This window comes from Wyeomyia smithii, chromosome 1 (assembly GCF_029784165.1).
Source record: "Wyeomyia smithii strain HCP4-BCI-WySm-NY-G18 chromosome 1, ASM2978416v1, whole genome shotgun sequence".
Taxonomy (NCBI): domain Eukaryota; kingdom Metazoa; phylum Arthropoda; class Insecta; order Diptera; family Culicidae; genus Wyeomyia; species Wyeomyia smithii.
In genome coordinates, this window is record NC_073694.1 from 26,680,038 (window position 1) to 26,705,813 (window position 25,776).

The 25,776-nt window shown below is 42.0% G+C and overlaps 3 protein-coding genes across 5 annotated transcripts in view; 1 reads left to right on the forward strand and 2 right to left on the reverse strand.

Moving 5' to 3' along the window:
* LOC129719023 (sushi, von Willebrand factor type A, EGF and pentraxin domain-containing protein 1) overlaps nt 1–15,655 on the reverse strand; it is a 129,591-nt gene extending 113,936 nt beyond the window's left edge. Inside the window, exon 1 of the mRNA XM_055670344.1 lies at nt 15,155–15,655. The gene's annotated coding sequence lies outside the window, so the exon portion shown is untranslated. The remainder of the gene's footprint in view (nt 1–15,154) is intronic.
* On the forward strand, nt 1,859–16,978 carry LOC129719024 (uncharacterized). The gene is made up of 4 exons (XM_055670345.1): nt 1,859–2,870; nt 15,742–16,041; nt 16,117–16,517; nt 16,572–16,978. The coding sequence occupies exons 1-4, from the start codon at nt 2,355–2,357 to the stop codon at nt 16,912–16,914; spliced, it is 1,560 nt and encodes a 519-aa protein (XP_055526320.1). The 5' UTR covers nt 1,859–2,354; the 3' UTR covers nt 16,915–16,978.
* Nucleotides 16,979–16,997: 19 nt separating this feature from the next.
* The window catches only part of LOC129719022 (uncharacterized), a 37,174-nt gene continuing 28,395 nt past the window's right edge, over nt 16,998–25,776 (reverse strand). For 2 of the 3 annotated variants that reach the window (XM_055670341.1, XM_055670342.1), the window contains exons 4-5: nt 17,360–17,710; nt 16,998–17,289 (exon numbers count right to left, since the gene is read on the reverse strand). In XM_055670341.1, the coding sequence (XP_055526316.1) occupies nt 17,157–17,289; nt 17,360–17,710 (484 nt within the window). In that variant the 3' untranslated portion in view covers nt 16,998–17,156. The remainder of the gene's footprint in view (nt 17,290–17,359; nt 17,711–25,776) is intronic. The other variant, XM_055670339.1, reaches the window with a different exon arrangement.

Consider the following 25,776-nt stretch of genomic DNA (forward strand, 5'->3'; position numbering starts at 1 on the left):
GTTCAAAATCTTAATAGAATTAGGCTCTTCGTGATTTTATTAGATTTAATTTAAGGATAGACAGTTCAAGCTTTACGATTCAAAGTTACAATCAGCAAATGCTTTGAGAGTTTGACGTTTGAATGAAACATTGTCTCAATTTACTTTCCTAGCAACTAAGGACGTCATTGAAGTTTGAAAAGTAGCAACCATTATTTGGAATTATTTCGGACCCACCACGAATTGACTGTTTTGTGTCTAGATTCCCACGAAGCAATTCCCTTCTAGGTCCCTCTCAGTGCACGGTCGCATTTGCTGCGATCTCTCGGAGCCAAAGGTGCTTCGAAGCCAAATGTCAAAAAAATGTTGATTGATCGATGTCGCTAGGCAGAAAAAGGACGGGAAAAAAGGCTAGTGGTCAGGCAGCTCATCTCAACCACGGTTATCTAACGTCTATCGATATGATTATGAGCCGCTGGAAACAGTTATACACGAGATGAGGTATGATCACTGGTGATGCAGCTTCGCGATCGCAAAATGATCGTCATAATTCATCGCAGCTGTAGCCTGGTGCCTAGGGGAAATGCGTAATTAGGCACTGGAGGCTTGTGAGCGCAAGTCTGATCACGCCTACCCGGAAGATTTTGTATATCAAAGTGTGATATCCTTCCATTACAACAGTCTAAAAATCATCGCTGTGTTTGAAAATTATAAATAACATAGTGTGACTCTCTCTGAAGAAAAAAAAAAACAACAAAACAAAGCAAAATAGAAATGATAAGCGCTGGTACGCAAATACCATGTGCACTGTACTGCATACTCGCAGTCTAACTGCGTGTGCCATTTCCCTGCGGAACTGCGTGATTACGGCCTCTACTATTCAGTTGTGGTTCTATTTTATAATTAAACGCGAAAATATAGCGACAGTCGCTTCACGGCGGTTGCGTACGCACCAACTTAATCAAATGCAATTGTAAGTAGCTGTCGGTTTAATGGCAGTCTCGGGTCTGGAAGCCTGATGAACAGGGCCGGATTTAGACGGTGGGGGCCTGGGGCAAATTTTTCTGTGAGGCCCTCTTTTCTTAACACATTTAGATGTAATGCTCTGGGAAGTGACGAGCAAAAAAAAAAAGGTCGCCCAAGGACTAGGAGGGCCCCTTGAATCGGGAGGCCCGGGGCATTTGCCCCCTTTGCCCCCCCTCAAATCCGGGCCTGCTGATGAAGCATAGGGTTGTAAATAAAGTCTACTCGCTAATTTTGCTTATGTACATTTAATTTAAATGTGACGTTGAAGATAAAAAGAAAATTCAGAAAATGAATAAAGCATTTTTATAAGTAAGATTGCTGATTGTCTTTTGTGGCGGGCCCGATTGCTGTGCACAGGTTACGGATTGCTCGTACTCATTGATGGAGTAGAACTTCTTTTTTTTAAAGGGGGGATTTGTTAGTAGCTTAAGTATTTATGATAAATATTAGTAAATAATGAGTATGTGTGTCCAATCACAAATGGTGACTTCTCAACACTGTTAGAAATTTGTAATTTTAATTGTGAGGATTTGTTTGCTTTCACAATTAGGACTTATCATTCGTAGGGATTTAAACCTACTTGTCAGAAAAGGGGAAGTAAACTTACAACTTTATAAGTAAGATCTTTTACCTTGTACAAACGCATGGATTTTCGATGTTTTCGAATCTTTAGTGAGAGAACACGTGTTACTGACTTAAAAATGACGACGGCGGCGCGCGATCGCCTCAAATAGAGAGAGAATAAGTGACTTATGCAGCTCTCAGCTCTTCTTCTGCTCTCTCTTTTCATGCTTTTGCGTGGTCTAGTAGCAAAACGATCTTCAGCGATCCAAAAAGCAGTCAGCGTCGAGCATTGATCGTGTAAAGGTGCTTTTTCGGTCGAACCAAAAACGTTTAAAGCCAGTGACGGACGATCATTCCGTGCGCGTGTATCCGAATTCGGTGCTTTGGAACCCGTTTGGTTTAGTTGCGGTGGCAGTGTGTGCGTGTGTCCCGCTTGGAATATGCGCTATTACCTGTGTGGGTTCGAAGCTGCTGGCCCCACAGCCTATATTTGCCATCATATCGCAGCGATCATTGTCGGATAGTTTGCGCGTTGTTTGCCTGCCTGCTGGTGCTAGCCTTACTTACGGTTTACGGGTGGGAATCGGAAGTCAATACTCCGTTAATGCGCTGCTGCAGCAATAGTGAATGTTGGATACTTTTGGGGTCATTATTGGTTCCCCACCTGGCGTGTGGTTCGAGTGTTTCCAGAACAAAAAGAAGAGATAAGTAACGTTTTATGTGCGACTCTCGAAATAAAACTTAGGAAGTGCGTGACTCTTTGATTTCCTTCTTCTTCTGCACCGATGACCATGTCTTCGGGGAAGCGATCAAGCTTTGAGCTAACCGTCGCTGCACCGGATGACGAAGAACGTCCGCGTAGTTTCTACGATAACCTGACGGCTTCCGGTTCGTCATCGACTGGACTCGCTAAAGTAATACAAATCCCCGATATTCAGTTCAAGTTCGATGACGACATCCCGATCACGACGGATCCCCGTCGATCGACGCTGATGAGTAACGCCAAATCGGACTTCTTTGGGCTTTCCCGACCGGCACAACAGTCAGCCCGGATCGACGAACAAGTCATGCAAAATGACGATTCCCAGCATCTGATCGATGATCGCAGAACACCACCGATCACACTGCTACCATCTACCAGCTCTTCTTCGCCAGACTCCACAGCCAGTACGGCTCCAGCCCGTTCCAGCTCACCCGGAACGACGGTCGATGATTCCACCGAAGTGGAAACCAAATCCCGTCCCTTATCATCTAATCGAAGCATCACAATTCGACTGCCCGAGCCGGACAAACCATCAGAGGTAGGATGTGACAATTATTATTCCCTTTTTTTTTCTTGTTCACCGACGCTGTCCGACGTCCGCAAATTACTATAATTTGAGCTCACACTAATGATCGTTACTCGGCGCGCACAGCGCACTTTTTGAAATTAATGAACTATTCCCACCGTGCGCGGCACGGATTGATCGAACGGACGGATTGTTTGGAATGTTTCTACACTACCTGATGGATTGGCAGTTTCCAGGTAACCATTGCTGCTGCTGCTGCTGCCTTGGTTACGGTGAATTTGAATATTACTCAGCTCAGACAGGGAGATGCCAGTGATGACGTGATGGCAGTAATCGCCTGTTGTTGTCGTCGTCATCGTCATCACCGTATCTGAGTAGGCTGATGGACGTTTACCTTGCACGGGGGAAGGCGGGGGAAATATTTAGTTTTGCTGCCTGGTCCATCAGAGAAGCCGGTAACAACATGGCGGGCTAAACGTTCCGAAACAGGATTTCGTGTTTTTGTTTTCTTTAGCTGCATTTGTTTAGTTTTATCGTGTGCTTTGCTAATTAGCATCTTGATGATTTTGTCTTTATTCCAAGTTCAAAATTGTGCGTTTTATCATTCCGTGGCTTGTGCTGATAGGAGAGATAATTTATATCAAGCTATAAAGCTAATCAAGGGTAAAGAGAGTCAACATTTTAAAAGTCACTGGCGGATTTTATTCGTAACATAACTTTGTTGTCGACATGTGATCTAGAATGTAATTGATGACTGTTAAGCATTCTCACAAAAGTCTAATTTACAATTTGCTTCTCAGAGTAGTACCAATTTTGTGGATTTGTTTCATCCGCCAGACTGGAAACTTTCCACCAGAAACAGCGTACCAACTGTTTAAGAGAATTTCGTGACCTATTTTAGCTAGAATAGTTCATCCTATGATCCTATGAACGGAAATAAATTCCAACTAAATCGACAGTTTTTCAGGGAGAACCATAGTCCTGCCAAAAGATTTTTTCGATATTCTGATTCCGATGACAATTTTTTTCGACTTATTAACCGGAACTAGTTATATGGCTAATTTTTCCGGTTTTGTTTTACCAGTTAATGATTTTTAGGAATTGATGAGTAAATTTTACAGCAAATTCATAGAGGCTCATAAAGGAAAATAACAAAAGAGAAAGTTGTTTTGGAAACATTAGCAACCTAGATTTATTTCTTTTATAAATAATGTAATTATCTATAAAATTTTATGATAGAATCCATTTTTCAGACCAGACAAACAAGAGATCTTAAATCTACAAAAACAAGGCTCGACCGTTGCGAGCAAAATCGGTACATGTGCCATGAAGTCAATTTTTCCAGGATATATTAGATATTTATTACGTAATTAATAAAACACTCTATTAGTGAATTATTTGTCACATTTTTTTCCATGAAAACATTTATTTTATCACTACTCAGAACTGCAAAATATGTTGCATGGAAACAAATCAAAATTTGGCTCAAACTTGCATAAACTTTAATAAAAAGTCAAGTAGGTACTACTATTGTTCTAGTTCAGAAGGTACACTGAAGTCGCTTTTTACGCGGGGGATACGTGCCGCGTAAAAAAACCGCGTAAAAAAAACGCGTAAATTCCGGAATCCGCGTAAAAAAAACCGCGTAAAAAGCGACCTTAGTGTACCTACGAGTGTCTGGAATATTCAGCGCCAAATATCTCGTAATCTATTTAACCTTAAACTGTCCGTTTTTTTTTTTTCAATCATACTTTGACGGTCAACTAGAAGTAAGATATTGTACTGGCTGCAATAGAATCCAAGAGTACCAACAAGTTAATGTTTTTGAAGAAAACGGAAAAAAACTAGGACCTGTGTTAGAAAAATGTCCTCGCTTAATCAGCAGAACCTAGTTGCATTCTACTGGCTCGCCTGGGACTTTTAATAACCGACCTCTTTTACGGTAGTTCCAAAACTTTCGGTGAATTACTTGCTGAATGTTTGAAATCATATTTCGGTTGAAAATAATTTCCATCTAGTTGCCCTCCCAGGAGTGAATTTCAAAAAACCAGAAAGCTCCAGAATCACTTTTATCACTTTCGAGAGCTGACCTTTTGACTGTAGTTTTGGATCCTCCAATTCTCGATCATCTTTTCCCTAGTTGATCGCTCAGAAATAGATAAGAAATAAAAACCGGAGAGCTCGAAAACTCCTTTCGGAAATTAACCTCCTTTTTTGATATTTTCGAACCTTTTTGGTTTAGTGTGTAATCAGATATCTACCCAAGAACTTGTTATTGGTTGTTATCTTCTTAATTGGTCCCAGTATACGAGTTGATCCTTAAATAAGTGAAATTCTTTCTGTTACAAAATACTCATAAATACACCACATAGTGACAAAATTTTGAAACAAATGGATCTTTGTCTGTAAGTACCTAATCACTTGAACAATTCTGCTGAAGACAAAAATGTTCTATGTTCTAAAATTAGCGATGCTCAGACTTGGGTTGTACCACTTCTTATTTGTGTCTAGTTATAAAAAAAAGTACAATCTGTTTAAAGGGGGTGTTGCAGTAGAACACTGTTTGTTGCAGTTCTACAGCCGGCGATTTAATCCCGTGTACTCTCCGCCAGACCTCGTTCCGCCTTGTCTACCTAAATTGGCCGCTGCGCCCCCGGGCTTCGTCCTACCGGAATCGAGGCAAACACAATCTTGGCAGGGTAGTTGTCCGGCAAACATGCCCTGCTAAGCGTATCCGTCCAGTCACCTTCAGAATACTAGTTGCGCGAGCTCACGGTTCATCCTCCGCCTCCATACTCTATTGCACACCGCCAAAGATCGTTCTTAGTACCCGTCGTTCGAAAACTCCGGTACTCGCAGATCCTCCTCGAGCTTTGTCAACGTCTCATGCCCGTAGAGAACAACCGGTTTTATGAGCATTCTGTACAGGTTGCGCTTCGTTCAGGAGCTAAATTTGATCGACCGCAATTGCTTGTGGGCCAAGATAGACAAACTCGCCGACTACCCCGAACTCATCGCTGTCGATCGTAATGCTACTGCCTTGGCGTTGTCGGTCGGCTTCGGTTTCCCCGGCTGGCATATACTTCGTTTTGGACGTATTTATCTGCAACCCAATCCTCGCTGCTTCCCGTTTTAGTCTGGTGTACTGTTCTGCCACCGCCGCAGTTGTTCTGCCGATAATGTCCATGTCATCACCAAAGCAAACGAATTGACTGGATTCGTTGAATATCGTACCCCGCATGTTGATTTCCGCTCAATTCATTACACCCTGTAGCGCATCGACAATCATGCTGTCGAAGCCCCCTGCAGGATTCAAATGGACCCGACAATCCACCCGAAATCCGCACAAAGCACTGCGTTCCCCAGAAAGCCGTTTTCGTCCCTAACCTTCCATAGCTCTTTTCGGTCACTCAGTCCGCACAAATGACATGTTGGTGACCTCTAAGAGAAGATTCTTTTTCGTATGATGGATATGTTCTGTAAATGGTCAGGAATGCTGAAAAAGCGTCGAAAAGGCGGGGCTTAGAGCCTTATACAAACTTTTGGCAATTGTCACAAAGTGGTTTGTTAGAAATATTCTACATTTAAATATTTTCAACTTGGTGATATTTGTAGGAGAAACCAGAAACGTTTCTATTTTCTAAGTTGTCACCGCGAGTGGTATTTTCATCAATACATTCATCAATATTTTCCGTGACAAAGTTCCAAAATCAAATAATTTATTCGTGACCAACTCTCGAACATTGCATTTGTTTTTTTTTATTTCACTGATGAAATAATCAACTGTGTAGGTACATATAAACAATAACCTAAAACAAGTTGAAATTGCGATAAATGCCAAGAGCTATTTACACATGCAATCCTATTTTCGTTGTGAAAGTGAATCGCCTACCCCTTAAAATTTTCATGCGCCCACAGAAAAATAAGGTTTTAGATAGCATTCGTAAAATTTTGAATATATTAGGAACACGAAAAATTGAATTTGTTGCTCTTTTTGCGAAAATGTCTGTTCATATGTGAGTCTTGCTATAATCTAGTTACAAAAGATATGGGTATTTTCGATGAAAACGTCCAAATCATGTTATGGTATTTTATAATATAAATTTTAACCGATTTTAGCAATCATCGTCTCCATTTTAGTGAGCCATTGAAATCTAGGTGTTCGTCACCAATTACTCTTGGTGACTTCCGCAAAAAAACATGCATTCTTCTTGATAACGATTATTGATCCTATCTGCATTCGTCAAAAAATCAATTCATTTGAGGTCTCTTATGAGAAAATAGTGATCGAACGTTAGTCTAAGGAAATACATATGTGACTTTATTAAAATGAAGTATTTCTTCCTTTGTTACTGGATTGAAAAGGGATAATTACTCAAACTCCGCCGAAATTTTGAAAAAGATCACATATTATTTTCTAACAACATTTGACATATGTATATTTCCTTAAAAAATTCACAGTGACTAAATAGTAACATTCGTCCGATGAAGCCCGATGTTTTCTTCAAGTCGGTGGATATTTGATTTTGCCAGGAAAGTATGTCCGGACTCTGTTCCTGCGCAAAACTTTGTTCGCGATACGTCTCCGGGTCACGACGCGATAGAATCACCTTTTACGATGGCAGAACTTTCAGTTGCCCTTCTGTCCTGTAACAATAACGCGCCTGGGTTAGATAGAATCAAATTCAACTTGTTGAAGAATCTACCCGGCAATGCCAAGAGGCGCTTGTTGAACTTGTTCAATAAGTTCCTGGAGCAAAACATTGTACCGCAGGATTGGAGGCAAGTGAAGGTGATCGCCATCCAAAAACCAGAGAAACCAGCTTCTGATCACAACTCTTATAGGCCGATTGCAATGCTATCCTGTATCCGGAAATTGATGGAAAAAATGATACTCCGTCGTTTAGACCATTGGGTCGAATCAAATGGCCTACTATCGGATACTCAATTTGGCTTCCGCCGTGCCAAAGGGACGAATGATTGTCTTGCGTTGCTTTCAACAGATATTCAGCTGGCGTATGCTCGCAAAGAACAAATGGCGTCTGCGTTCTTGGACATTAAGGGGGCTTTTGATTCCGTTTCTATTGACATTCTTTCGGGCAAACTTCACCGACAAGGATTTTCTCCAATTTTAAACAATTTTTTGCACAATTTGTTGTCCGAAATGCACATGCATTTTACGCACGGCGATTTGGCAACTTTTCGCATTAGCTACATGGGTCTTCCCCAGGGCTCATGTTTAAGCCCCCTTCTTTACAACTTTTATGTAAATGACATCGACGAATGTCTGGCAAATTCATGCACGATAAGACAACTTGCAGACGACAGTGTAATCTCTGTTACAGGAGCCAAAGCTGCCGATTTGCAAGGACCATTGCAAGATACCTTGGACAATTTGTCTGCTTGGGCTTTACAGCTAGGTATCGAATTCTCTCCGGAGAAGACTGAGATAGTAGTTTTTTCTAGGAAGCATGAACCTGCTCAGCTTCAAACACAATTAATGGGTAAAACGATTTCTCAGGTTTTGGTACACAAATATCTTGGTATCTGGTTCGACTCTAAAGGAACCTGGGGTTGTCACGTGAGATATCTGATGAAAAAATGTCAACAAAGAGTGAATTTTCTTCGTACAATAACCGGACAATGGTGGGGAGCCCATCCAGGAGACCTTATAAGGCTTTACCAAACAACGATATTGTCTGTTATTGAATACGGGTGTTTCTGCTTCCGCTCCGCAGCAAACACACATCTGATCAAACTGGAGCGAATACAATATCGTTGTTTGCGTATCGCCTTAGGTTGCATGCAATCGACCCATACGATGAGTTTGGAGGTCTTAGCTGGAGTACTACCATTGAAAAACCGCTTCTGGAGCCTGTCTTCTCGTATTCTTATCAAATGTGAGGTCTTGAACCGTCCCGTGATGGAAAATTTTGAAATGTTAATCGAACTTAATTCTCAAACCCGTTTTATGACATTGTATTTCCATCACATGTCCCAAAATATTAACCCTTCTTCGAATATTCCAAATCGTGTCGACTTATCAAATACTTCTGATTCTACTGTGTTTTTCGATACATCCATGATAGAAGAAACTGGTGGAATCCCGGATCATTTACGCGTGCAGCAGATCCCTAAATTTTTTTCCAATAAATATCGAAACATCAACTGCGACAATATGTTCTACACTGACGGATCACTTCTGGATGGGTCCACTGGCTTCGGTATCTTCAATAACAATTTAACCGTCTCCCATAAGCTTGATAATCCTGCTTCTATTTACGTCGCAGAATTGGCTGCAATTCAGTACACCCTAGGGATTATCGAAAAATGCCCACGGACCATTATTTCATCTTTACGGACAGTCTCAGTTCCATTGAGGCTCTCCGATCGATGAAAGATGTTGAGCACTCTCCGTATTTCCTGGGGAAAATACGGGATCATCTGAGTGCTTTATCCGAAAAATCGTTTCAGATTACCTTAGCGTGGGTCCCTTCTCACTGCTCGATACCGGGCAATGAGAAAGCGGACTCTTTGGCTAAGGTGGGCGCAACAAACGGTGATATTTATGAAAGACCAATTGCTTTTAATGAATTTTTCGCACTTGTACGTCAGAATACGATCATCAGTTGGCAAAATGCTTGGACCAGAGGGGAATTGGGAAGGTGGGTACATTCCATAATCCCCAAAGTATCGACGAACCCGTGGTTCAAGGGGTTGGATGTAGGTCGGGATTTCATTTGCGTGATGTCCCGGCTTATGTCCAATCACTATAGATTTGACGCGCATCTCCGTCGTGTTGGGCTCGGGGAAAGTGGTATCTGTGCCTGTGGTGAGGGTTATTACGACATAGAGCATGTGGTTTGGTCATGCCCTGTACACCGTGACGCCAGGTCTAAATTAATAGCTTCCCTGCAGGCCGAAAGTAGGCAGCCGGCTGTTCCTGTTCGTGATGTCTTGGCAGGCCGTGACCTATCCTACATGTCCCTTATATACGTTTTCCTGAAACCCATCCACGCCCCAGTTTAATCCTATTCTCTTCCGCCTACATCCAACCAAACGACAAGAACACGTTAAGACCCCGGATCCGGAAACAGCACTAGACCCGCACGATACTCTCAGGTCCCGAGGGAGACAACCCAATATGCCAGTCCGTAATATCTTGGCCCAGCAGCGGAACATATTCAAGATTTAGTTTCAGCTCGTAGTCGGCAGCGAGGATAAAAAATTTGCTTTTAGTTATTAAGATACTTTAGAAAGTAAGCTACCAGATATAATTGGCGCCGTTAAACATTAAATTGTATTTGTGCCGTGTCAAATAAATTATAGATGAAGAAAAAAAATAAAACTTCTGTTTTTGTTAATATTTGTAAAAATAAATTTACATGAACGCTTCAATCCAATAAACGTATATTCACTCTTTGGGTTCTAAAACATTGATGTTGTAATTGAAGTATAAAATATGAAATTTAACGTAATGTTAGTGCTTGAGAAATAGCGAAATAAAAGAAATGACTCTTAATTTCAAACAATTTAATTACGACCGATATCGGGAACGTTCAAATAGTACGATACCACATTTAAATTATGTTGAAGCCACATATATTGATCAAAACAGGTATAGTTTTAAAAAGCCTTTGAATTTCTTTTCTTTCCATAACTTTTGAACCACATATCATATTGTTTTGAAGTTTATTATTTTCAAGTTTGAGAGATGACTCGTTCGTATAACACTAGTTATGTTCAAAAGAGTCGTGTAATCTTTGAGATAATAGACTTTCGTTGTTTAAACAATTTAATACATAACGGTTGCTTAAGCTCGATTATAATCAAATGAAATGGGAACGTACAGGGCAGTCAAACTTTGAAACTACGTGTTCAATTATAATTCATCAATTAACTCTTAACTAGCCCGTTCATCTTATATCAATATTGATCAAATCGGTTGTGTAGTTTCTGAGATAATGAAGTTTCGTGATTTTCACATTTTGATACATTACAGACGAAGTTACAGATCGATTACAGTGAAATTCAAATAGGGTGTTATGAGGCATCTAGACCTTTCATTTGACACTAATTTTGTGGAAATCGGTTCAGCCATCTCTTGGAAAAGTGAGTGAGTTTAAGTAGTCTTCGGAATATGTTTCTCTTCAAAGCTGGATTTCACATTTTCAAACATAACAGGCAAAGTCAAAATCCGATTGCAAAAAAAAATCAATAGGGCCTTATGGGGCAACTTGACCTTCCATATGACACTGATTTTATGGAAATCGGTCCAGCCATCTCTGAGAAACATGAGTGAGATTAAATAGTCTCCAGAACACGTTTCTTTCCATAACTTCTGAACCACAAGTACAATCTTCAGAAAATTCAAAAGTTAAGGTAACCCGTTCATTTGAAATTAATTTTGTTGAAATCGGTTGTGTAGTTTCTGAGATAATGAAATTTCGTGATTTTCACATTTTGATAGATGGTGCCTAAACTAAACATCCGATTACAATGAAGTTCAATAGGGTGTTATGAGGGCACTAGACCTTTCATTTTCAACTAATTTCGTGAAAACCGGTCTAGCCATTTCCGAGAAAAGGAAGTGAGTTTAAGCAGGTTTTGATATATGCTTTGCTTTTATAACTTGATTTGACATTTTTATAAATAGCGGACAGAGTTACAAACCGATTAAAATGAAATTAAATAGCAACCTATGGGGCAACTAGGCCTTTCATTCGAGACTAGTTTTGTGAAAATCGGTCCAGCCATCTCTGAGAAAAGTGAGTGAGTTTAAACAGCCTCTGGAAAACATTTCTTTACATAACTTTTGAACCATATTTTGAATCTTTATGAAATTTATAAGTTAAGAGCTCTGAAGATAGCTCGTTCATTTGACATCAGCTTTGTTAAAATCGGTTGTGTGGTTTCTAAGATATTGATGTTTCATGATTTTTACATTTTGATACATAACCTCTAAACCAAAAATTCGATTACAATGAAATTCAATAGCAACCTATGGGGTAACTACACCTTTCATTTGCAATTAATTTTACGGAAATCGGTACAGCCATCTCTGAGAAAAGTGACTGAGAAAAAAAAGTTGCACATACACACACTCACGCACGAACACATACACACATACATACATACATACAGAAAATGCTCAGCTCGTCGAACTAAGTCGAGTGATATACGACATTTGGCCCTCTGGAGCACTTAAATACCTTTAGTTTTTTCAGTGATTGCTATACCTTTCTAGGAGAAAGGCAAAAACTCCAGACCTTACAAAATCGTTGTCTTAAAATTATTTATAAATTACCCTTCTTATTCCCATCGGTACAACTATACACTGACTTTTCCCATAAAATATTACCAATCCTCGGGCTGTCGAAGACCAAACTTTGATTCCAATCCACAACTGCTTACACAAAACCCACAGCAATTGCATAATTTACTTTTGAACATCCCGCTTTCAGAATTCACAATACTAGACAAATCTATCACCTCTCAATCCCACGCGCATTCTAATTTTGGTCAAAATCGAATTTCTTTTGTAGGACCAACAAAATACAACAATTTACCAAGAGCACTTCAACAAACAACCAACAGCTTATCCTTCAAAACCAAAGTTAAACAATTACTGCGACAACAAATTTTACAATTATTGATTTGATATAGCGGTTTCTTTCAAAGGATATAAAATCCACTAGAAGCACGAATAGTTGGTTTTTCTATCTCTCGCGTTTTTAAACCAGAAGTTATTAATTCGTTCTCAACCAGTATAGCTTTTTCGTTTTCAATTACATTCTCAGGGCGGCCACTCAAAACCCGAAATTGAATTCCCGGTTTTTTTCCGGTTTTTCCCGGTTCGTTCACACATTTTCCCGGTCAATTGTACTTCTAATTTCTGTAGTTTTTCACAAGATAAGGATTAAACCGCGTGACATTCGATTTGAATCCCAATATGTTCAAAGTCATTTCTTAAACGTGTTCAACCTTATTGAAATCAAAAATCAAATAGCAAACATTCGAAAAATGTGACGGATTCATCTTTTTCGAGAGGAGACCTTGTCTACGAGTATTTTCTAGGTTTGTAGGAACCATTCTTACCTCAACCATATAAGAATCAATATATAAAAAAATATATTACACATTTCTTAAAAAACAAACTTAATTTTAATCAGACCAATCAGATTTTCAAAACACTTCAAACACATTACTTCACCAACGCAAGCACCTCGTCATCCATCAGTGCTGTCTCTCTCTGGGTGTCCGCGAGAGGTTTTTGGCTTCTATCGGCCTTTTTTCCGGGCTTCTTCGTCTTGATCAGACTGCTCCTTCTTTTTTGCCTTCATCAGTTCAACATATCGGCTATGTGAATTGCGAGCGTAAAGCATCAACGACTAGCAAAGCAAAGCCTTGGTGCTACATTCCGATTTGGAACTCGACCTTCTGTCTGTTATACACAAACTTCGCAGCCTACTGTTCAGTGTACAGCACAATTGCGGGGCTAGCTCTACGATCCTACTGTTACTAATAGTCAACTGTGAGATGGGGATCAACAACTAGGTGATATCAATTTCGTCTACTCCACCGGCATCTTGTACTGCATCGTATACCAAGCGCTGTGCTACAAGGCTTGCTTTTTCCTGATTCACGACTAGGCACTCCAACGTGGCATTGCCATGTAATAGAATCAAAATCTTCTTGATAATCACGGTCAATTTAAGAAGGTTCTTGCCTGAACAGGCTATCAGATCTCTCCAAAAAGTATCAAGGCGCTTCTCGCTACGGTAGTAGAAAGTCAGCAATGTCTTTATCGAATGCATAAGGTTTGTACTCGAAAAAAATGCACCATTTTTATCCGTGTGCAATTTTTTTGTTCGTGGGAAAAAAATTATGAAAGGTGGGTATAACTGGTTTGGAGTGTATTATTTACATGTGCAAAATTTCATAACAATCGGTTCAATGGTTATTGAGATGTCATTGAAACAAGAAGAAAATCGTCGTTATGGAAAATTCGAAATCCGAGTTACAAGATGGACGAATCCACTGTGTTTCGGGTCAAAAAACCGTTTAAGGAGTCACAGACGACCGAGCGGCGGATGTTCCGCCTGGTTCGTTCAGCTTCGTGTATTCAAGGTCCGGAAGGCACCGAACTGGCGTGATCAACAAAACACGGCGGCCAAATCCCGCGCAAGGAAGCTGTATCGAGAGTGGTTAACGAAACCGATGTGTTTGGTTATGGATAACAAAACCTACATCAAGGTAGACGCAAAGCAGATATTGGGGCTGGAGTCCTACGTTGCCGGTTTGATGTTCCAGGAGACATTAGGAATAAGAAAGTGGACGAATTCGCCATAAAATACTTGCTCTGGCGGTAACCTGAGTAAACCGTACATCACAACGGGTACCATCGACAGTAAAATTTACCGTACCGAGTGCCTCCAGAAGCGTCTGTTGCCCTCCTGCGGTACCACGGAGGGGAGACATTATTTTGGCTGGTCCTGGCATCATTCCATTACGCGCGATCGACGTTGGATTGTTATAGAAAAAATAACGTTTTTTTGTGTACCAAAAACCGCCAACCAAATTCACCAAAGATTCGTCCGGTGAAAAGATTTTGGGCCATAAAAAGGCCAAAGCTCGAAAATTATCCAAGGTGATTAAGAACGAGTTTGAGTTGAGTGACTAAAAAGGTCGGCTCCACTGTTGCGCAAAATGTTATGAGGGGTTTATGGAAAACGTGCATTCAGCGATAAGAAGGAAATTGAATTAAGTAATTATGCCGAAACACAATTCATATGTATGAGTTCATGCCCTGAAAGTTTCAAGAAAATCCGACTTAAAATAAACTTTTGGCGGATACTCGTGTGGTGCGTTTTTTTTCCGAGTACAGGTCTTACTCAACAATTGTGCTTGTGAGTATTCTTGGCGATATTTAGTGGGATTCCCGGTTTTTTCCCGGTTTTCACGGTTCCAAACAATTCCCGGGTTTCCTGGTTGGGTGTCCACCCCACATTCTCTTTATTTTTATTCGAATGGTTGAGACTTGAGTGTCCATTACCAGGGAGCTCAGCAGAGCCTATTGGTGTGGGGGCGAGCGGAGGGTCTGCATGTAATAAGACTAGTATAACCAGTATATTACAAAATTTCCAACTTTTTATCCGTCCAACGACATATTGATTATTGTGACCCATCCCATCATGTGGCTATACAATTTTCACTGTTGGAAATCTAACCTAACTTTCAACTGGTTTCATTTTACCAATGTATAGAAAACAACGCCAAAAAAGTTCTTTACTCACCCAAAGTTTCACTATCAAAACTGTTTCACACCGCACTGTATGTGCGCGCCTGGTTAAGTACCACAAAACATTTACAGAATGCATGTATGCCTTCGCGCAAAAGAATCCCGCACCTATGCACGTGTGCTTCTCCTCCATGAATTTCTCGATTATCTGTAAGCAAATCCATTTCACGCTCAACGGCGTTCCTTTTCCACATCACGTTTTCTGTTCGGATTGAATGCTTTTCACTCATTTCAGGTTGGCCTCGAAGATGTGTTTTTTTCTGTTCATTTCTCTCCGCGATCGCGTCCAATGTGGGTTTGGTTCGGGTTCGGGCCACTTGAATCTGATGAGTCTCTCTAGCGTTGCGTTAGACTAATTGCGGCGCACTTTTCTGTGTGATGCAACAAAACATTCGACAGCGCGCGCCGGCAGTTCTATTCAAATAGTCATTACACAGTGCACTTATAGCATACCCCAACTATGGCTGCCGCTGATGACGGACCGATAATGATATTAATGATGCTAATAATTGTAATGAGCTCTGAAAGCGTTGAATTGTTTCGAAATCATCTCTCAAATCTGTTCAATTGAATTCATTCCAGGCGGTGTACATGACCACAACGGTGCCGCAGAACTTCTCGAAAAACGCCAGCAATCTAATCGGGCGGCACAAACCAACCCGGAGCAGCTTGCGACACAGCCGGATGCTGGTGGTCAACAAAACCTTCCACCAGCGTTACCCACGGGGTAACGCCCTGAATCTAAAGCACATACGACTAAGTCGAACGCTGATGGTGCTGAAGGTGCTAATCGGTGCGATACTTACGCTGCTGGGAATGGCCATCGTGATCTGGTCCCCGAGCACCCACACCAAGGACAACCCATACTGGGCCGGGTTGATTGTAAGTACCTTTCCACATACACAATGGCAATGACCAAAATAGTTTAACACACTCATTTCCGTCCGTCTACAACAGCTAATCCTGTGCGGTACCATGTTCCTCATTGTGTTCGGCTTTAAGCGCCGGCCGGCAAACCGCTTGCGCGAGAATTGCTTCAACTTCATCCGGATCAATGCGGTGGTTGTGCTGCTGCTGACCATATTCTTCACCATGCTGGCATTTATCTACGCACTGTTGCAGACAACCAACCTGAGCTCCAGCGGGCTGCGATGTGAACCGGAGTACAGCTTCAACGTCAACTCGTCCAGCTGCGTGTGCTGGATCGATGTGCTCCGGAAGCCGGAGACCGCAGCAGAGCTGCGAAGCGGCGAAGTGTTAGACGATGATGGCAATAGTACTGTGGTCCAGACGATCGAAGATCGTCGGAGATCGATCGAACAGCTCGAGCAGGATGGTGCCATCCGGTTGGAATATCGGTAAGTACTGTTTGAGCCGGGAAAAAATCGCATTTAATGCTTGCCCAATTTTAGTGACTTCAACTGTAGTGAGGTGCTTGGAATTTGGTACTACGTGACACTGGGCTCGGCAATACTGAACAGTTTGGGGTGTCTGCTGGCGGCAGGTTTTCTCGTAATCTACGGTGTCGAGTGCCAGCGGCGCGAAAACCAACTGAAGTACTTCAGCGTGAGAACCAACGGCGACGGAGGCAGTGGAGCTCGTTTAGCACAGCACCACAGATTGGATGAAGGAGGCGGCGGCGGAACCGGCACCGAAGATGCTGAAGCTAGACAAGAAGACAATGAACTTTTATCGAATGAAAAGCACGAAACGAAAGTTACCGAAAATATTGACGTGAAGACTACGGGATCGTGATGATACAAAGATGACAATTTTGTATCCAAGTATTATTTTTTGAGACATTTTTTTACAAACACAATTTGTTCTTAGTTTTAACCAAGCGACCTTTTTGAAGAAAAAGGTCCCCAAACGGAAAGTTTATTCTGGTAATTGTGGCTAAGAGAATACTTTGCTTATAATCATACGCAATACGTTTCGTAAATATTGGCTATCTATTGGCTGCTTCTACGTACCCCCGGTGGGGGTGCGCTTCTACCCTAGAAAAATAGGTCGCTGCTTGGCAAAATGTCATCCTTGTGGAGGCTGTACAAAATGCTGGAATACCACAGGATTTGATCACTGAAATCTACTCCTCCAAGGAGATGACCTATAAAGGGCGCATCTCGCGTTCTAAAACGAGATAAGAAAATCAAACCTTTGTGCTCTTAGTATGAAGTGTAGAATGATGAAAAACACGTACCTTTTCTTGAAGTCATGCTCCACCAACGTGATCGCCCACCGGAGCCGCGATTGGTCACGTTTGGTCTCCCGGCCGAGATATGCATGCACTCGGCCAAGGTGGATCTTCATCATCTCCTCGTAGGTGCTTTTGTCCTTTTTGTCGGCCCGCTTCAGTACCACAATTTCCCGTCCGATTAACTGCAGTTTATAACTGCGGAGGGTTTTCGTGCGCCGATCGGCAAACTTGAGCTCTGTTGTTGGAGTTAGGACGGGGGCCTTCTGAATGTGCCGGTATACATCGTTCAGGGTGCTTGTCGGTCTGATTGACAAGTAGTTCGTCTTACGGTCCGCCTCGTCCCAGTAGGTCCATCTGAGAAGTGAAAGTTAAATACATTAATCCTCTTTTAATGGTAATAGCAATTTATGATCATGAATTCGGTGTCGTACTGCGGTAGTGTAGACGTAGGGTAAGTAACTGCTTTTTAAAAATAAGTTCTATCGTAGATTAGTCCCAAACATCGGGTGTGCAAATGGAGGCTCCATTTTGATGAACTAGTAAAATTCCTATTTATGAAAATACTGTCCATCGCTAGACACACCTTTGCTCGATCTTTCTGGCAACAAATAAATTCTGTGTCGAAAAAACCGCTAGTTTTTCAAGGCTATCTCTGAATACACCCGATTTATGGTCTCTTTGAAAGAATGGAAGTCTAGGTCAGCCAGGCCATGCGTCATTAATTGGAAGAAATGGTAGAGTGGATAGGGCGGTGTAGGTAGAATACAGCGAAGGAAGCAGGACGTCCCATTGCAACATTTTCAGATACGCTTTGACGACGATAACAATATGTGGTCATGCGGTGTCGTGCAAAAGAATCACTTTGTCGTTTTTTGTATAATGTGGCCATTTTTACTTTAACATGCGGCTCAAACGCATCATTTTTCATCACTAGAGAGCTTTTGTAATGGTCTCACCTCGAATCCTGCGTCCATGTTTGTTTTCCCATAGCTCCATGTCGTTTACATGAAAATCGCAATTTTCGTGGCGTTAAAACCATTCGCGACAACTTTCAGCAATCATTAGACGTGCCTCAGATGCAGATTTTTTCGAATTTAGAGCGAAAAATAATACTCCTCACAATTGATACTCAAACGGCTTCAATACCGACATTTTAACACCATACTTTAAAATCTGTTTCAAGTTCTTGTAGACACCCATCATAGTTTGTTCAGTTAAATAATGTTCAAAGTTGTTTAGATTCAATCATCGTCAAAGAGATTTCAACTAATGAACTGAACACTGCAAAAGTACTTTTTGAAAATAAAATAAATTGTCTCAATAGCTGAGGAAGCAATAGTCGAAACCAAATTGAAGAGTCGAGGATTTCGATAGGCTTTAAAATCGAGTTGCTCAGTAATTTAAAATAAATTTCGATAATTTCAAGAACGTACATATAAGGTACAAAGAGGCAAGTGCAATTATGATGTCAATAATTTTTCTCAAAGTTTAGCTCGAGTACTCAAAACCGTGTAGGCATTGCCAGCTTGCTTGTAGTTTTGAACCGCTGGCATAGGAAACAGAATGCAATGCGTACAGGAAGGGTTTGTCGTGGGTTGCTCTCACACCCCCAACGCACCTGCACAGATAGGTTATAGTTAGATCACCGCACTCTGAAGCACGCAGCCGGCCACCCATCGGTTTTCCAGACATCAGCACCAAATATAGAGCAGGCGAAAATATAGATGACAGATAAGGAATGACCTGCTGTAGCCACTACACTCACTTAGTAACCAGATTCCGAATTGAACGGTCATGACCTGTGGAAAATTTGAAAGCGAGAAGAGAAGCGACTCCAAGGAGACAGTACAAAGTGTGTGGCTATATTGAACAGCAGGTAAGGCACTCTTCTTGTCCCTTAACAATTGCCTTGTCATCAGTTAGCCAATAAGGCTAAAAAGCAACGCATATTCCCCAGAACCCCGCTGTTTTGGATTAAATAAGAGCAAGGTAGCATATTCAATTTTGGAGTGTCATTTCCATTCAATTGGTCGCGTGCCGATAATTCGCTCCACAAGTATAATTTTGAAATATGATATACGACAAACTTGTAGTCCTTAAGTAATGCAACAAGTTTGTCAAAGAAAGCACTGCTCTATCTCTTATGCCTAAAGTGTGAGAGCCCATATTCAGTGAGCCATTCAGCCAATATTCGCGGTGAATATCATAATATTCACCGCGAATATTGGCTGAATATTGCGCTGAATATGGGCTCTCACACTTCAGGTTTAAGAGCCGACAAACTTGTAGTACTACTTAGGGACTACAAGTTTGTCATACATTGTTTCTCAAAACTGCACTTGTAGAACGAGCTATCGGCAAGCGGCGAAAAACCACCCCAAAATTGAATATGCAACCTTGAATAAGAGTACACCGAGAATCCCATTGTATCATTCGCCGGTGACTGAGGACACTGATTAGGAGCTATTTTGGCGGCAGAGGCCGCAAGTCAACGCCAGACAAGACGTGGGTGTGCAAAAACCTGGTGCAACGAGAAGGTGGACAGGGCACTGAAGGTGAAACGAAGCCCCGGAGAAGAAAGAAGTTAAATAAGGTTAGCTAGAGATAAGAAAGTGGGGGTAGAAAGTTATAAATAAAGAGTGTATACGCATAGTGACTTAGACAAGCATTTTCCTGGACCCGCGAAATTTCCTTAAGGCCCGAATACACACACGGTGTGACAACGCCTTCCTGACGAAAATTGTCAGTACCTTCTTGAAACCTTCTAATGTACCTTCTAGCGCCTGCCACCTTCCGTTCGTCTACACGGAAGGCGCAACTACGCCGTCCCGAACCCCGCCGTAAGCTAACCTTCTTGTCGTCATGCCACCCAATTCATGTTTGTTTATGTTTGTTAGAAGAAAAAATACAGCAACACACTTCTAGATACCACCAGCAGGCGGAAAATGATACAACACGGCGTTGCCAGTGCCTTCGCCGGAAGGAGGCAACACAAGACCGTGTGGAAGGCACGATGCGTCCACACGGAAGGCAGTCAAGTACGCAGCCGAAGGCGGCGAACGACTACCTTCTTCACTAGAAGGCACAGCTAGAAGGTTCTGGCTGAAAGGCGTCCCAACGAAAGGCGCGAATACGCCTTCTAATTTGCATGGAGAAGGCATCATTACGCCGCGTGTGTATTCGGGCCTTTAGTAAGCCGACGCTGAGGCTGTTGTTCAAGGAGTCCCTACAACAACGTGTTCTTGTAAAATGTAACTAACAAAAGTTAGGTATAAAAAACTAACTTTTAAGTAACTTTTATTTAAAATACTCTGTAACTCCGTACCAAATGAAGATAGAAACTTTGTTTGCTCAGCGAAGTTTCATATTTTGCACGTTCTAAAACTTTGCCAAATAAACCATTTCTCTATCTCTTAACACAAAAAAGTTAATTTTTCTAATATATGAAAACCTACTGTAACATAGGCTCGCCGTACTCTAAATGGTGGATTGGGACAAATGAACCCAAGAGTCTATAGTACTTCAGCTTAACTTCAAGAAAAAGTATTGACATCATGATTCCACTTGCCGCCTTTCAACCTATAGGTTCTTGAAGTTATCGGAAAAATAAGCTATAATATGATAAAACTTTGTGAGAAAATGTGCTGGAGATGTATGGTCTTTGGCAAAAATGTATGTGCCGTAACAGTTTTTTCGAACAACACTTTCGTGTTAAATGCAACTATCAAAAGTTAAGTATAAAAACTAAATATTAAATAAGTTCCACATAATATACTTCATAACTTTGTACCGAATGAAGATGGGATTTTCATTTGCTCAACAAAGTTTCATATTTTTGAATCTTCTACAGCTTCCCTGAATAAACCATTCCTCTTTCTCGTAACACATAAAAGTTAGTCTTTTCATGTTTAGTATAGTAAACTTTTCATAGTTTTTGACAGTTTGCCCTTATGCGGGTCATTCATACAAACAACTGTTCCGAAGACATTATTAAGCTAGGATGAAGGTGAAAGGCGCTATGGAATAAAGTTCCAATTTTTGCCTTACTGAACCACTGTGCATTGGCGTGTTGGTGGTTGACTTGCCACACGCGTTGTAGTTCTAGAACAATCTGAGAGGCGCTTGCACAAAACGCACTCCAAACGTTGGGGGTCTTCACACGTCTCCGAACTACGTTGTCTGGTGTCACTGTCGCTCTGATCTACGGTTGTTCACCACAGTAACCTACGTCTTATGATACACTAACTCCTGTTTCCTGGAATGCATTCACGTTTAGCGTTGTGATTGCGCAATGGCGAATACCCCTGCTCTTGCGCTGAAGTGCTATTCCCGCCATCTTGGGGATAGAGAGAATACCTTGCAGCGTGGACCAAACCTTTCAGAAGCCACACTGGTTACTTGGAAGACCGTTTACACACTCTCTGTACTTACTCAGTATGTTAAGGTTAATCCTCTCAAGCACAATGCCCGCCGTATCTAGCAGACAGAAAGGTCACGCGGCGGCAATCGGACGAGTTTCTGTCGCTTCCACCTCTCCGGAAAGAGGCTGTCATTCAGGCACATCTGCATGACTTCCTGGGTCGTCCCAATGACCGTGTTTGGGATTCCATTCAGTTCCGATGCCTTGCACAGCTCTTCGACTAGCGCACGTTACATCCTCCGCCTTGTAAAGCAACGATTGCTTGGTTGGTGAATTTTAAATTGCGAATGAATTATTCGTTGATTTTCGAATTTATAGTTGATCAGGCGCGGTGACGCAATCCAAAATCTCAAGCACGAATCAGCGACTTTTTCGCTTGTTCTTTCTAAAGTAGGTATTAGACGACGCAAATTTTTGCTGTTTTTGGTACGAATTTTTTGCACAAACCTAACTTAAAAACCTTTAAACCAGCAAAGGGCTACTACTCTCTACACCGATTTTTTCAGCTGAAGCTTGTAATACTCTCGAGCAAGCTTGCATATTCAATTTTGGGGAGTAAATTCCATTCAATTGGCCGCGTGCCAATAATTCGCAACACAAGTACAAGTTTAAAACATGATGTACGACAAACTTGTAGTCCTTAAGTAATGTTACAAATTTGTTGAAGAAAGCAGTGCTCTAACTCTTATACCTAAAGTGTGAGAGCTCATATCTAGTGGGATAGTCAGCCAATATTCACGGTGAATGTCATAATATTCACCGCGGATAGCAGCTGAATATTGCACTGAATATGGGCTCTCACACTTCAGGTTTAAGAGTTAGATCATTGCACTATTCGACAACCTTGTAGTTCTACTTAGCAACTATCTAACATCAAGTAAGAAAGATCTTTTCTGTATGTGTGATGGTTGCACTGAACTATTTGCAAACTTTCATTTTCGAGCTATTTCGTGCCAAGCCGATGAAAAATCACCACTTACTTCGCGAACGTCTGCAATCATTGGGCTACGCTCGGGAACTAAACAACTGTACTCAAAATCATTCACTCACGCGTCGCCAGTAGATAGTCTTCGATGGCCCACAGCAAAGATGACTAGAACAAGATAACTGACTTCCAGTTTTTTCATACGTTTTGCCCGCGACACCCTTACAACGGTTAGTGCTGCCATCTGATGACTTAAATGCGCATTAAATTGGTTATTAGCAAAATCAATTTATCGTGCATAATCCGCCAGATGAAAATGAAAACTAGATAGCAGCACCGTATAAGGATATTGAGAATTAGGTGGCCGCACCGAGCAAGGATATTGAAAATTAGATGGCAGGATCAATTGAAAAAAAAATTGATTCACATTTCGCCACCTTTCAGTCATCATCAATTTACCAGTATACAAATTAGTTCGACTTTCGTTCACGCGCAGCGACAATCATGTCCGCTGTATACTGCAAGAGTCAGGTATCTTGTTCTAGTCCTCTTTGTCCACAGTCGATCACCGTAGGGGTGACAAGCTCCTCGTGTTTTAGAAACAAATGCGCATGCATTGCAAGCCTGTCGCGTGAGTAGCAAAAAGCCACTTGACAACGTTATATCGGTACCTGTTTGCAAAAAAGAAGCAAACCAAAGATTCTGGCTTCATCTCCCACAGATAATCCAGCAGGGTAAAGTTTGTACTAAAAGGTAAAGCCATCGAATCACTTTTTTTCGTACCATTTAAAATTGGATTGGACAGAAAGCTATGGATCCCGAAAGAACTGAAGAACCTATGTTTGGTGTATTCGAACCGTAAAATTTCAACGCACTTGCTGCCCCTTTACTACTCCATCATTGTTACTGACCAACCGCAGCCAACTTCTTCGGATTACACATTGTTTCGCTGTGATCGTAGCTCGGTAATCAGTGAGAAAGAGAAAAGTCTAGCCGTCTTGATTGCGGTAAAAAACCATCTTCGTTGTAAGTGGATCTTTCTGACGGGTTGTTCATGTCCTGAACAGGTAAAAAAAGGACCCGGAACAGATGGCATTCCACCGCTGTTCCTGAAAAAATGCTGTGCAGAACTGTCGGCTCCAACTGTGTTGTTTGGGCAAAGTCACCGAGAAACTTGTACACCATGTGCTGCAGTTTACCAACCCGCAGGTTGCCGAGAACTTCGTGCTTCTACTCGATGAGGCACTACCTTTCACGAAAGAATTTTGTGCTTCGACTGTCGACGATGGATAGGGGAATTTACGCTCGGCCATCGGAGAGGTCGCAACCGCGCCACTAGGTGTGGTAACGTCGAGCCGACAAAAAGAGAGAACGCGGTCAAATACCAACGAGCTGGAGCAGCTGTTTCGGACTAATGAAGTTTTTTGAGTAGATCAACTAATTGCCTAAAGGCTACACACCGAGTCCAGATGTGAGTAGGGATCAAAAGCGAGCGCTTGGTGGTTGACAGCTGGTAGAAGTTCTCCGATGAGCACCTCAACAGCGGAGCAACGGAAGGGAAGTTATCTTCAAAGTGCCTACAAACGACAGTAGTGTCCCAGTTTCCGATATACTATAGATCAAACGGTAAATTGGGTCACTCAAGAACGACCGGCAAGGACAGGCTTCCGCCATAGCTCTATGAACATGGAAAAGAGCAACTAGCAACAGCACCTCTTTAGGTAATCTCTAGGATTTGGGAGGAAAGAGACTACCGGAGGAATGGATGGAAGGAGTTATATGCCCCATCTATGAAAAGGGCGATCGGCTGTAATGCAGCAACTATCGCGGCATAACGCTGATCAACCCTTCAGAAATGCCGGATGTACAACGTGCCCACACATCATGTTTCCGTGGACTTCAAGGCAGCGTTTGATACAGTCGATCGAGATCAGCTATGGCATATAATGCACGACTACGGTTTTTCGGATAAACTGACACGACTTATCAAAGCTACCTTAGACCGAGAGGGGGGTCACGTGTGCGTGTCGGGAACTCGCTCGAATTCCGTCAAAGAGCGCAGAGGGTTGAGACAAGGAGATGAATTATTCTGCACGTCTTGAGGTGTAACCCGACGAGCTGGCATTGAAACGAGAAGCACGAGCAAAGGTAGTCAATTCATAGGCTTCGCAGACTACCTGGACATTATTACGAGAATCTCAGCGACGGCGGAGGTAATCTACGCCAGACTGGAAGCTATAAAGTTGAACTAGAAATAAATGCGTCGATAACCAAGTATATGAAAGGAAGAAGCTAAAAAAAACAACAACGTTCGCCTCTCACGGACGATGATCATGGACGGTGACGAACTCGAAGTGGTAGAGGAGTTCGTATACTTGGGATCTCTAGTAACCGCCGTCAATAATACAAGTAAGGAGGTCCAACGACGTATTCAACCTGCAAATCGAGCCTACTTTGCGCATCACATTGCGCTTCGATTCAGGAACATACGCCGCCGCACGTAACTAACGATGTACAAAACCCTAACTAGACGGAGCTGTTAGGTCACGGAGGACATACGCGCACTGGCCGTATTTGAACGCAAAGTGTTGTGGGCAATATTTGGTGGAGTACAAACCAAAAGCGGAGAGTGGCGTAGGTGAATGAATCACGAGCTGCAGGCACTACTTGGAGAGATTCCCATTGTGCACCTGACGAAGGTCGGAATTCTATGATGGGCCGGGCATGTCGCGAGGATGCCGGACGACAGTGCGGTAAAATATTCTCCTCAAAGACCCCACCGGCACCAGGAAGAGAGGTGCCCAAAAAGTCCTTCAATGATTCGCTTAAGTATTGCTGGAGCCTCTCGAAACAAGTCCTAGTGCTCGCCTTTATTTCATTTGTTCTTTAGTTAGCGCACGTTGCATCCATCTTACACGTCCACTTCAAGCCTTCCATTTCTAGGCTGGCGGACATTGAACCCGTTTGTGTATAGCCTGAGGACTTAGCACAACCAATCATTTCTGAATATTCTCGGGAGCCGCTTTCCCCAGAAATTGTTTCAATTTTTTAGCGATCTACCCTGTGGACCAGACC